General features: G+C 32.7%; 1 protein-coding gene across 1 annotated transcript in view; it reads right to left on the bottom strand.

Moving 5' to 3' along the window:
• Nucleotides 1-10,849, bottom strand: part of LOC106800112 (putative ATP-dependent RNA helicase DDX60) — a 100,731-nt gene extending 89,882 nt beyond the window's left edge. The window contains 6 exon segments of the mRNA XM_087437258.1: nucleotides 2,058-2,180; nucleotides 3,159-3,500; nucleotides 3,994-4,183; nucleotides 6,476-6,545; nucleotides 10,574-10,714; nucleotides 10,717-10,849. Of these exon segments, the coding sequence (XP_087293384.1) occupies nucleotides 2,058-2,180; nucleotides 3,159-3,500; nucleotides 3,994-4,183; nucleotides 6,476-6,545; nucleotides 10,574-10,714; nucleotides 10,717-10,849 (999 nt within the window).
• Between the last annotated feature and the right edge of the window lie 2,608 nt (nucleotides 10,850-13,457).

Genomic DNA, 13,457 nt, shown 5'->3' with positions numbered 1-13,457 from the left:
TGTGTTATTTAACCCTAGAAAAAGAGGTTATATTTTTCCCATTAATAATATTAATGCCAAAATGTAATCTTTCAAAAAATTAAATAAAAATATAAAAGAAATGCTAAAGAAATGAACAGAACAGTTGGAAAATGTTTAATGGAAAATTAGAGTGAGGCTGTATTTAACGAGGTTCTAAATGCCATTTTAATATTAGTAACTATTTCTTTTCCTGATCTGTATACTCTCCAACAAATCTAAACAAACTGTGCCTAGTTTGAAACTCTCTGAATGATTAACCTGTAATTTCTTCAGTGTTGTTAGCTCAGACATTTTTCAATGGCCATTGAGGAAACTGAGATAAATACAACACAGTTACCCAATGTTTAGCAGCTATCTTCTCATAAGTTGATAATTATGAACTACTGCTACTGAAAGCATTATCGCTACAACCTCCGTACTTCAGGGAAAGTTGGAAAGGAGCAAGAAATTGAAAAATTCAGTAGGTAACTAGTCAAGAGCAAGAGGTATACAGTATACCTTAAGGTATAAGACTTAAGACAGTTTTCTCTGTCTGTGGCAGGGTATCACAGTCTGAACCAAGAAACTTGGCATCTCCTGAAAACTTAAAATGTTAATTAGATAAGTTACTTAACCTCATTCATTCATTTAAAAATGTTTGTTTACTCTTTTTGTGTGTGTATGTGAGGAAGATCAGCCCTGAGCTAACATCCATGCCAATCCTCCACTTTTTGCTGAGGAAGACTGGCTCTGAGCTAACATCTATTGCCAATCCTCCTCCTTTTTTTTTTCCCCCAAAGCCCCAGTAAATAGTTGTACGTCATAGTGCACATCCTTCTAGTTGCTGTATGTGGGACCCGGCCTCAGCATGACCAGAGAAGCTGTGCGTCGGTGGGCGCCTGGGATCCGAAGTAGCAGACGCATTTAACCGCTAAGCCACGGCGCCGGCCCTAAAAATGTTTGTTTAGTGTCTACATGTTATGTAGGGTTTGTAGGGGTTTTATTCTAAGATTGATAATACACTTTTGTAGAGTTTTGAGCAGAGAAATACCATGATATCAGATTTACATTTTTAAAAGATGGCTCCGATTACTTTGTAGGAAGTAAATCATAGGAGATCAAGAGCAGAAGCAGAAATACAAGTAGCTTAATGTATTCTAGTCTACTGCATTTGTCCATGCAAAAGATGATAGAGTTTCAAAATAATGTCATAGTGATGAAGATGGTATGAAGTTGGCAGGTTCAGGGTACGTAGTGACAGGGTTTACTGGTGGCTAGAATGTGGGATATGAGGGAAAGAATGAAGTCAAGGACAGCTCCCAAGTTTTTGTCCTGAACATCCATAAAGATAGAGATGTTATGAGGAAGACTCTAATGGAATGGGTTTGAGGTAAAGGTCGATGTAAGCCATGTTAAGTTTGCAACGCCTATTAAAAATCCATGTGAAGATGTCTGATAGGCTGCTGGATATGAGAAACTAAGTATCTTGTTCATAAGCATATTGACTCCAGACTCACATAACCCTCCTCACATCATCATATCATATCTAGTCTTCCGAAAAGAATGATCTATGGAGGGAAAACAATGTCAGGTAGTACGTCTGGAGAATTCAGAAGGGTGAAATAACCATTGATCTAGGTCACCTTCCTCATGAAAGAATCAATTATTTAACTTCCATTTACTAGCTACATAGATAGCTTTCCTTTCTAGAATACTGAAAAACTATCTTCTAAGCATACAGTTCCTCAGTGCTCACCCGTATAGTGTAAGAACAAAAGTTTGAGATCCTAAAATTATCACAGTAGTTACCTTCCGCCAATTTTACTGTATGTTTTATACAAATTCTTTTGTAGAAAATGTTTAGGGTTTTGTAATCAGTAAGTTTCGCAGGGCTTCCTCTGCCTCAATGCTGGGCAGCTTGAAGAACACATCCCAAAGATGCAAGTCTACATAATCAGTAAGGACATGAATGTTGGTAAAGGAAATGTCTGTCTTCTAGAAGCAACAGTATGCTTCCTAGACGCCGAACTTTAGTTTCCAAATAAATGTGTTGTTACCTCTTTCTGCATGTCTCCCAAGTTTAGTTTCAAATGACCATACAGAAATATTCCTGTTTCTTGTGACTTTTGGCAGTAGTCTATTATGTAGGCATGTAAGGCGTGTCGCAGTTGTTTTTCATGCTAAAAAACAAAACACGCAAATAAATCTTCTGGTTCAAAGAAAAATACGTATTGCAAATCTCTAGTTAAACTAAATACAGGGCGAAAAATAATGTTCATGATCATTTGACTACAGGAAAAAAAACAAAAAAAAATCCATTAATTCAAGTAAAATAGACTTTGGCTCCTTTGCTTGAACTATTTACTGCTGAGCTTATTAGAATAAAAGAAGAAAAATTAAAATGCATTTTTTTCTAACAAAACCAACCATTAAGTAAGTCTTAATAGTAGTAAAATCATTTTATACTGATCTATTATCTATTTAAAAAAAGAAAGAATATGGTGATATTCTCAACCCTTAGTATTCATAGCTACCTATTTTTAACGGATACAGCTATTCAAAATAGTTGCAAAAAAATACTGACAAATAAGATGATAAAATATTTTTTCTATCATCTCTCTTAATTTTAAAAGTGCGAATACAGGCAAAAAGCATCCCAGATCATATATATACACACACATATATACACATATATATGTGTATGTATATATAAAATATATACACACAAAAAATATACATATATAATATATAGGAGTATATAAATGAGTGTACACATGTATGTAAATGTGTGTATGTGTGTATACACACATACATGTAATTTGTGTACAAGACACTGCCAGAGAATTTCCCACTGTGGTCCTCACATGTCCTTGGTGTCTCTGAATTGTTCCTCCCCCTTGCCTCTTGTACATAAACTTAACCCATACTTTTCTTCCCCACCTCTCAAAATTGCCCATACAAAGGCTTAATCCACAAGAACTTCAACTAACCTCTCTTGCTAAAGCCATATAAAAAAATCTTGCCCTCTTTCCTCATGTTAGGGGAAAAGTCTTCTTATGCCCAGAATTTTCGAATAAAGACTTATGCTATTGGTTCTCTGATTCATTTTTCCCACATTCACATTGCTTATTTCTTCTGCACAATTCAATCTAACTTACCATTTCAAAAAACTGTCTGCGTGAATGGCAGCTTGAGGCACAGTACCCATAAATTCTAAGGACATCTGACTCTATTCCCTGAGGCAACACAATATGGATTTTATTCTTAAGAGAATGAATGATAAAAATGTTTAAAAAGTCTGTTTGACAAGGTGTTATTCCCATTTCTGAAACAGTTAGGAAATGTGGATAACATTCTTCAAGAAATAGCTCCCATTCTGGAGACAGACAATTGGAAAATTCTGTATGAATAGTGACGTCAGTATTGTATTCTAAATGCTGAATCAATGTGGTATGAAGGGCCAGAAGGTCTGGGTAATTAAGATACATATTTTCTGCGTCCTATAGAAAAAGGAAACCAATGTTAGTATTAGAAATAGGAATAACGGTAACTATTTGTTTTTCTAAAGATTAGTATTGTGCATAAATTGTTATATTAATATGACTCGAAGAGTTAAGAATTTCAAGATGAATAAATTATATTTTTCTGCATCCTGTAGAAATATCACATAAATACTCATTAGCTATTTTCCTATTAATAATACTTGGTATTATTCCTATTAGTAGAGATTTTTTTTTTAATTTTTTTGTTTATTGCAGTAACATTGGTTTATAACATTGTATAAATTTCAGGTGTACATCACTATACTTCTATTTCTGTATAGATTACATCATGTTCACCACCCAAATCTATTAGTAGAGATTTTAATTACAAGCTGAAGAAGCAAAATATCTAAAAAAGTATAACTGATCAAATTTTAAAATGATTGAATATGTTTTCTTAGACTCTATGAAATGAGAATTTTGTAGACTCTACAAAATAAATGTTTGTTACCTTAAAAAAAACTATTACAAATTTGGCTTCCTTGTGAATGAAATCATGCAGAAATTTTTCCACAATATAGAAGAAGTGAAGACTTTGTCCTTGTTTCAAGTTCACATTAAAAACACATGTGATGAATAATGAATCTCCATCAATCAAAAAAAATTCAGACTCAACAAAGTCTTTACGTAAGCTTATCATTCTGAATAAAAATATAAAACACATAATGCAAATATTATAAAAATAATAGCAGCTTGAGAGAAAATTCCACAGTTCAATTGGTTACACAAATTTTCTTCTAATTTAAGAAAAGAATTTAAAGAAAAACTAACCACAAGTTTCCATTATATTTAAGTAACCATTTTCCAGGACATTCCTATTATTCTGTGATAGAATAAACTCCTAATTAAAAATCTGACTGATTCTATAGTGACATTGAAACTCATTGATGTAAGCATAAATTTATGCAAAAAAGTACATCTCTATATTTTAAATTTAATATATTATATAAATATAAATATTTATATAAATATAAATATATATATAAATATAAATAAAACTTGAACTTCAAGTGTGAAAAATTAAATCAATCATTATCCTGGGTCAATTATATCTATGGAACAATCTCGTTTTGCTTTTTAAATTAATATATAATGAACAGCTGTGAACTCTTCGCCCAGCCCAAGAAATAAAAGACTTTTCTATAACTTACATCTACCCTTTGAGCTGTTTCCAAAATTCATCTCCCCTCAGAGGCAATCACTGTCTTTAATTTAGGTTTTCATCATTCTCTTGCTTAATTTTTTAAGTTTTTATAATGATATATGTATGCCTAATTTTGAATCTTTATTAAAAGGACAACATCTTATATGTGTTTTCTGGAATTTACTTTTTAAACTTAATTACCAATTAGTATGGAGATTCTAGCATATGGTTACAGGAAACTATACTTAAATAACTTTAATGCTGTATAATATTCTATTATATGTCTACACTACAATTTATTCTACATCCTTCTCATTTCAATGGGCATTTGAATTGTTTCTTTCATTTTTGGCTGTTACAAAACTGTGCTGCAATGATCATTCTTGTGGATGTTTCCTAATGCACAGATGAAACACTAGGATATATTCATACACATGGAATTACAGTCACACCTCACTTACCGACAGGGATGGTTCTGAGAAATGCATCGTTAGGCGATTTCATCCTTGTGTGAACATGAGAGGGTGTACTTACACAAACCTAAATGTATAGACTGCTACACATCCAGGCTATAAGGTACTAATCTTATGGGACCTCAGCGGTATATTCAGTCCGTCGTCAACCGAAACGCTGTTCTGCGATTCATGACTGTACTGATTTGTACATTGTAAGGTAACACCAAATTGTTTTCCAAAGCAATTGTATAGAGTTCTATCTGCATTAACAGATGTCAGATATTCAATTTATCTACATCATTTCCAATACCTCGTGTTGTATAAAAAAAATGAACTATAGACTTTCTCCTAACTTTTAATTTTTTAAAAATTTTTTTGGTTTTTTTGGCTAGGATGTGGGGAACTACTACATGCTGCTTTAAAGAAATTAAAACACTGTAGAAACATGTTAATTTACTGTTGTATATTCTTTTAAAATTTACTCTTTGCATATTCTAACCCATAATGTAGTGGATTGGGCTCTGGAGTCGGATGCCCAGGTTAGAATCCTGGATCTATCGTTTACGAGTTCTGAGACTTTCGATTAGTTGCTCATCTACCCAGTGCTACAGTTTCCCCACTTGTAAAGTGGGAATTAAAAGCAGCTAATTCTTCATGTGGTTGTTGTGAGGAGTAATGAGATAAATATCTATAAAATGATTAGAACCAAACTATGCTTAAGTCATAACATGTGCTTAAAATATGCTTATTATAAATCATGTTTTGGGTTTTTTATTTTGTAATTGTGTGCAATTGGTATTATAGTATATCATTTTAAGTTATTTTAGAAAATTTGAATGTGGAGATAAACACCATAAGATTTGACTTAATAAATCACCTATAGCAGGATACTTTTACTTTCTTTATCATTGTATCCCTAGCGCCTAACATATTAACAGGCATACAAACACAACAATTGAGGGAATGAAATACGCATTGGTTTGGTGTATTTGTCCTTGATGATATCACATAATGTTTAGGTATTATTCAAAACATACAAAAACGATTTTATGAGACTTGCATAATATTTTGACATGAAATACAATGCCAATTAAATTACTGCTTTAGTTTAGTGCAATATTAAAAGAAAGTGAATCTTTCCTCCACTTATACCTTTCTTCAAAGTTTTCAGTATCTTATTCTTGCTACCAAATGAAAGCCATATACCATAACCCTTCCCAAAGAAAGAAAATATTTACTTATTTTCAAAAATATTAATCTCTTGCCACATTGACAGTTTCTAAATCTGTTACTTCTAATAATATATTATTTTGAATAATTTGTGTTGTATTTACTTAGATTTTGACAGAGTTTTCCAAATCGACAATGAGAGCTTCCTCAGAATTCCTTTACATTCGGTTAATCCTTTAAAAATAAATAACAGAGGTTAAATACTCAATTTTAAATTAATTTTAAATAACATCTGTTGCTAACTTTAAGTATACTTATATTGTATACAAGACTGTATATACATGGCTGAAATATTCAGTAAGTATATTAAAATATAAATAGATATGTTAAATATGAGAGCATGCCTACACTACTTACTGTAAACAATTGTTGGCAAGATAAGCCAAATCTTTCAGTTTTGAAATTGGATTTTTCATACTCTAAAACAATAAATTCTCAGTTGCAAATGAATATTAATGATATACATGAATTTCAACAAATCTACAAAGACAAAAATATACAGAAAACTGGAAAATTGCCACTTCTAAAATTAATTTATATGGAGAGACATATACTGATTGATAGATATCTTTATATGTATATAGATAGCAATAGAGTATCTCCTTCAAAAGTTCTCTCACTAAAGATAAACCATAAAATTGTAAATTCTGTACTTTTTCTACTCTCCCATATATTAAAAAAAAGAAAATTGATCTAATTCTTTGAAATAAATTTATCTGTAATATTCCACGTCCTTGTTGAATGCATCTTATCAGGAAATTAGGGATTGGAAAGGGAAAAAAAGGTCATCTACTCAGCATGTGAGGTCTTAGGAAAAAATATGAAGCAGTAATATTAAAATTAACCATAAATTTTTTGGAAATTTTGTTACAGCATAAGTAGTCTCTCATACTGTTATGACTGATATTAAGTAACTGAGTCCTCCAGTAACTGCTTCTTCTTCCAAGAGTGTGAATTTGTGCATAGTTGAGGGGTGTTAGGTATTATAAAACAATATTCAAATATTATGAGGTCCCTAGACATGCCCGTATATTTTAACATGGAATATCATGCCAATTAAATTGCTACTTAGCCAGATTTATTAATAATAGATGGCTCCTCACTCCTAAAAGCTACTCTGGAATTAATTAACCAAACAGTAAGGCTAACCTTGGGTGTAGATTTTTATTTTCATTAATCCTGCTACCAGGTCTTAAATTTTGCTTATTAAGAGCCTACCTAGTTGGTTGGAGTAATGTGAAAATATTCATTTGGAAGAATATTTTAAAGTTTTATTTCAATTGCATCAATAATTTTAGAAATACACTATTTAAGTTGGTGTACTATTCTTTTATGTATTTTTATTTTCGTTTGTAAGTAGGAAAGAAATATTTGAATTTGAGTTTAGGTAAATTATTAATAGTTGCTTTGGGTAAATGTTATTCATACACCATCTAGATGAAGAATGGGAAAAAAAAAAATCCAGGTAACTTAATCAAGGTAAAAATAAAAGATGGTTGGTGATTGAGGAACTCTAAATTTCAGTTGATCTTTTTTGGGGGGAGGGCAATGATAATTTTAAAATACTGAAAAGTATAAAGAATAATTTAAAAACATCTCCATACCGCAACATTGGAACTGGTAAATGTTGAAACTATTCATTTGCTTCAAATTTATTTGTTTTTTGTGTATGTGTGTGAGGAAAATCAGCCCTGAGCTAATATCCATGCCAATCCTCCTCTTTTTGCCAAGGAAGACTGGCCCTGAGCTAACATCCATGCCCATCTTCCCCCACTTTATATGGGACGCTGCCACAGCATGGCCTGACAAGCTGTGCATTGGTGCGTGCCCCGGATCTGAACCCCGGCTGCCAGCAGCGGAGTGAGCGTACTTAACCGCTATGCGACGGGGCCGGCAGCCAAATTTATTAGTTAAGGAGAAATAAACATTATAGGTATAGTTGAATGCCCATTCTGACTACCACAAAGACAAAGAACAATGTGATTTTTTTTTTACAATAACTTTATATTACCATATATAGTACACTTTTATGTTTCTTTAAATTAAATGGTATCATTCTACAACTTGCTTCCTTCAGTCAACTTTATGATTTTGAGATCTATCCTTATTGATACACAAGGACATAGTGATTTATTTTAGCAGCTGATAACACTCTACCATATGAGTATATCACCTTTTATAACCAAATTCTACACTGATAGACATTTAGCTTGATTTGTTTTCTTGTCTTCGTCTTACAAATGATGGCATATTGTACATTATTTTTAACATGTCTCATTGAGCATATGCAAAAGAGATTCTCTAAGAGGTGAGAGTTGGAGGGATAAGCAACTTTACCAGGTAATATTCATCTTCAAAGTATTGATATTGTCAAATTTTAGAATATTTCTAATCTGAGAAATGCGAAATAACGTCTCACAGTTCTAATTTACATTACCACCAAGGATGAGTATCTTGTAGAATATATATCTTTCTATTTTTTTTTTTAACATTCACATTTCCCTTTTGTGATTTGTTTATTTGTAACATTTATCCATTTTTCTTTTGCGTTCTCTTTCTCCAATCAACTTATAATCTTTTTAGTTTTTCTGTATACATGGATTTATGATTTCATTCCAGTCTGTCCCTTATACTTTACTTTGCTTGGAATCTTTGGCTCCACAGAAGCTTCTTCTCTTTTTTTTTTTTTTGTTTATGATAAAATTTACCAAACTTTTTATTTCTTATTTGATTTTTTTATGTTGTTTAAGAAGTACAGCCCTACCCCAAGATCCTTAAGATATTCTATTGCACTTTTTTTTTGTAGGAGCAAAATGAAAGAGTAGATTCAGATTGAACATGTATTGAATTTAAAGATTAATTGGGGATAATTGATATATTTATGATATTGAGTAATAATGAGCAAGAACCTAGTATATTTCTACATTTATTCAGTACAATTTTCTTCTGTAATGTTTCATAATTTTCTCTTTAACATGTTTTGTTAGATTTATTCCTGAGTATATTTTAGTTTGTGGTGCTATTTTGATGGTTTCCTTTCTTTTAATACATTTTCCAACTAGTCATTTCTGATGCTTAGAATCAGTATTAGATTCCATACTGATGGACATACTGATGGTGATTAGAATCAGTTTTTTTTTAAATGTCAATCTTACATCTCAAAGAAGATTTCTCTTATTTGTCAGTTGTTATAGATTCTCTTGGACATTGTAGGTAGATTTTCTTGGCTATTCAGGGTATTTTCTCTCTCTTCATTCCCTATCCTCACATCTTTTATTTACTTTTTTGGTGTTATTACACTTACTAGAACTTCCAATATAATATTGAATAGTAGTAATGATAGCAAATACTCTTACTTGTTCCTCACTTGAATGGCAAAGCTGATAAAGTTTTATCATTATTGGGATGTTTAATGTAGATTTTAACAGGCTGCTTTTACTAAGTTTAGGAAATTATCTTCTTTTCCTAGTTGATGAAAAAGTCTAATCATCAATGAGTATTGAACTTTGTTAAATGTTTTCCTGCATCTATTAAAATGATATTTTCCTGTAATTATTAATATACAGAATTTTATTACAAAAATTTTTATATTGAGACATATATTAAAACTGAATATGATATTGATATTCTTTTTACATTCAGTACAATGGTATTTTATATGCTAATATTCAATTTGGGAATTCATGCTTAACAGACCACTCTTCAACCTTTTGAGTTAAGCAGAGTCATTTGGACATGCTTTCAAATTCACAGTTCTACAATCAGAATCATGTGAGAACTTTGTTAAAATTTTTGATTTCCCATCCCTATCCCCAAGGATTTGTTGATTCAATTGGACTAATGAAAAGTCTAAGAATCTATGCTAGAGTGAAGTGTAACAGATCTATATTTAACTTAAATAAAATCAACTATACACACTCATTAAAAAAATTCTAAACCCATCTTTCTTTTTTTTTATGATATGCATTCCAAGCAAAGCAAACTATTCAATCAGGTAGAATAACAACAAAAAATCTTTTCTAATGTTCAAGGAAAAAATGGCTGAAAGCATCAATATTGTTGACAGAGAAAGAGAGAAGGAGAAGGAGGAGGAGAAGGAGGAAGATGGGGAGGAGGGAGAGGAGTGGGAGGAGGAGGAGGAGTGGGAGGAGGGGGAGGGGAAGGAGAGAGGGAGGGAAATTCATCCATGAGTAATGCCTCACCTGATCTTTCTAAATCACAGCTACTAACATCTGTAGCTTCAAATTTTGAAGGCTTCTCTTCACTGATTTCAAACTCACATGGGAATTGCCCAGAAGCTGGCTCTTCTATTACGTCTTCTAAGCTTAGATGGTCTTCTTCTCCGACTGATCAAATGAGGACAAGCTCTCTGTGGTCTCACTGTCATCAAAGCTATCACTTTCAGTATCACTCCCACTTTCAGTGTCACTGTTACAAGAACTTGAGTTTTCATTTGACATAGTAGATGCAGAAGCCATGATCTATAAAAACAAAGCTATTAATTATCACTTTATTTAAAATAACATATCACGACATAGTTTACTCTTTCAAATGTAAAATCAGTTGAGTCCCTTCTTCCCTCTCTAAATCTCCCCAATCTCTCATTTCCTAATTAGGATAATTTTTCATAATCCTCTCTCCAAACATGTTTGCAAGAAGTCACTCAAAAGAGAAGGTGGAGTTGCATGGTAAGGCAAAATATATTCCTGAAAATATATATATGAAAATCACATTTGCAAAGACAAAAAATAATGTACATGTTTAAAAGAGGATTTGATCCAAGAAAACTGGAAAATAGTAAAAATTTCTACGTATACATTAACTTTGGAACAATCTTCATATATAAATTTCCAGCATTTTAAATATTACTTTAATTGTATATTTTTTTCATAGTTGAGCACATAGTCAACCAGATGACATTGAATTAGCATCCAATTAAAGCTAAAGATTTGCTGGTTTCTGTGTGTCCAATGACTTTCATCATTTCCTCAACTAAGTTTATGTAATATGCATTCTCTCATTGTACCAACATGTGTACTCTTCCTTTATCTGTTTCTTTTTTTTTTTTAATTGATGCTTTAATAGTTTCTAACATTGTGAAATTTTGGGTTGTACATTTTTGTTTGTCCATCACCATATATATGACTCCCTTCACCCCTTGTGCCCACCCCCCACCCCCACTGCCCCTGGTAACCACAGGCCACTTTTCTCTGTCCATGTGTTGGTTTATATTCCACATATGAGTGAGATCATACAGTGTTTGTCTTTCTCTTTCTGGCTTATTTCACTTAACATAATATGCTCCAGGCCCATCCATGTTGTTGCAAATGGGACGATTTTGTCTTTTTTTATGGCTGAGTAGTATTCCATTGTATATATATACCACATTTTCTTAATCCAATCGTCAGTCGAGGGACACTTAGGTTGCTTCCACTTCTTGGCTATGGTGAATAATGCTGCAATGAACATAGGGGTGCATAAACCTCTTTGGATTGTTGATTTCAGGTGCATTGGATAGATTCCCAGTAGTGGGATGGCTGGATCATAGGGCATCTCTATTTTTAATTCTTTGAGGAATCTCCATACTGTTTTCCATAGAGGCTGCACCAATTTGCATTCCCACCAGCTGTGTATGAGGGTTCCTGTTTCTCCACGTCATCTCCAACATTTGTTGTTTTTTGTCTTGGTGATTATAGCCATTCTAACGGGCGTGAGGTGGTATCTTAGTGTTGTTTTGATTTGCATTTCCCTGATGATTAGTGATGTTGAGCATCTTTTCATGTGCCTATTGGCCATCTGTATATCTTCCTTGGAGAAGTGTCTCTTCATTTCCTCTGCCCATTTTTTGATCAGGTTGTTTGTTTTTTTGTTGTTCAGTTGTGTGAGTTCTTTATATATTATGGAGATCAACCCCTTGTCAGATGTATGTTTTGCAAATATTCTCTCCCAGCTGGTTGGTTGTCTGTTCATCTTGATTCTGGTTTCATTTGTCTTATAAAAGCTCTTTAATCTGATAAAGTCCCACTTGTTTATTTTTTCTTTAGTTTCCCTAGTCTGGGTAGGCATGTCATCCGAAAAGATTTCTTTAAAACCAATGTCAAATAGTGTGTTGCCTATATTTTCTTCTATGAGTTTTATAGTTTCAGGTCTCACCTTCAGGTCTTTGATCCATTTTGAGTTAATTTTTGTGAATGGCGATAGCACATGGTCCACTTTCATTCTTTTGCATGTGGCTGTCCAGTTTTCCCAACACCATTTATTGAAGAGACATTCCTTTCTCCATTGTATGTTCTTAGCACCTTTGTCAAAAATTAGCTGTCCATATATGTGTGGTTTTATTTCTGGGCTTTCAATTCTGTTCCATTGATCTGTGTGTCTGTTTTTGTACCAGTACCATGCTGTTTTGATTACTATTGCTTTGTAGTATGTTTTGAAGTCAGGGATTGTGATGCCTCCTGCTTTGTTCTTTTTTTTTAGGATTTCTTTAGCTATTCGGGGTCTTTTCTTGCCCCATATAAATTTTAGTATTCTTTTTTCTATTTCTGTGAAGAATGTCATTGGGATTCTGATTGGGATTGCATTGAATCTGTAGATCGCTTTAGGTAATATAGACATTTTAACTATGTTTATTCTTCCAATCCACGTGCATGGGATATCTTTCCATTTCTTTATGTCATCGTGGATTTCCCTCAATAATGTCTTGTAGTTCTCATTGTATAGGTCCTTCACCTCCTTGGTAAGATTTATTCCTAGGTATTTTATTCTTTTTGATGCAATTGTAAATGGTATTATCTTTTTGAGCTCTCTTTCTGTTAGTTCATTATTAGCATATAGAAATGCAACTGATTTTTGTAGATTGATTTTGTACCCTGCAACTTTGCTGTAGTTGTTGATTGTTTCTAATAGTTTTCCAACAGATTCTTTAGGGTTTCCTATATATACAATCATGTCATCTGCAAATAGTGAGAGTTTCACTTCTTCGTTACCTATTTGGATTCCTTTTATTCCTTTTTCTTGCCTAATTGCTCTGGTCAAAACCTCCAGTACCATGTTGAACAGGAGTGGTGAGAGTGGGCAGCCCTGCCT

This window comes from Ceratotherium simum, chromosome 12, assembly GCF_057802395.1.
Source record: "Ceratotherium simum simum isolate JZ-2026a chromosome 12, ASM5780239v1, whole genome shotgun sequence".
NCBI lineage: Eukaryota > Metazoa > Chordata > Mammalia > Perissodactyla > Rhinocerotidae > Ceratotherium > Ceratotherium simum.
The sequence above is the reverse complement of the archived record's forward strand: the minus strand, read 5'-3'. Positions and strand labels throughout refer to the sequence as shown.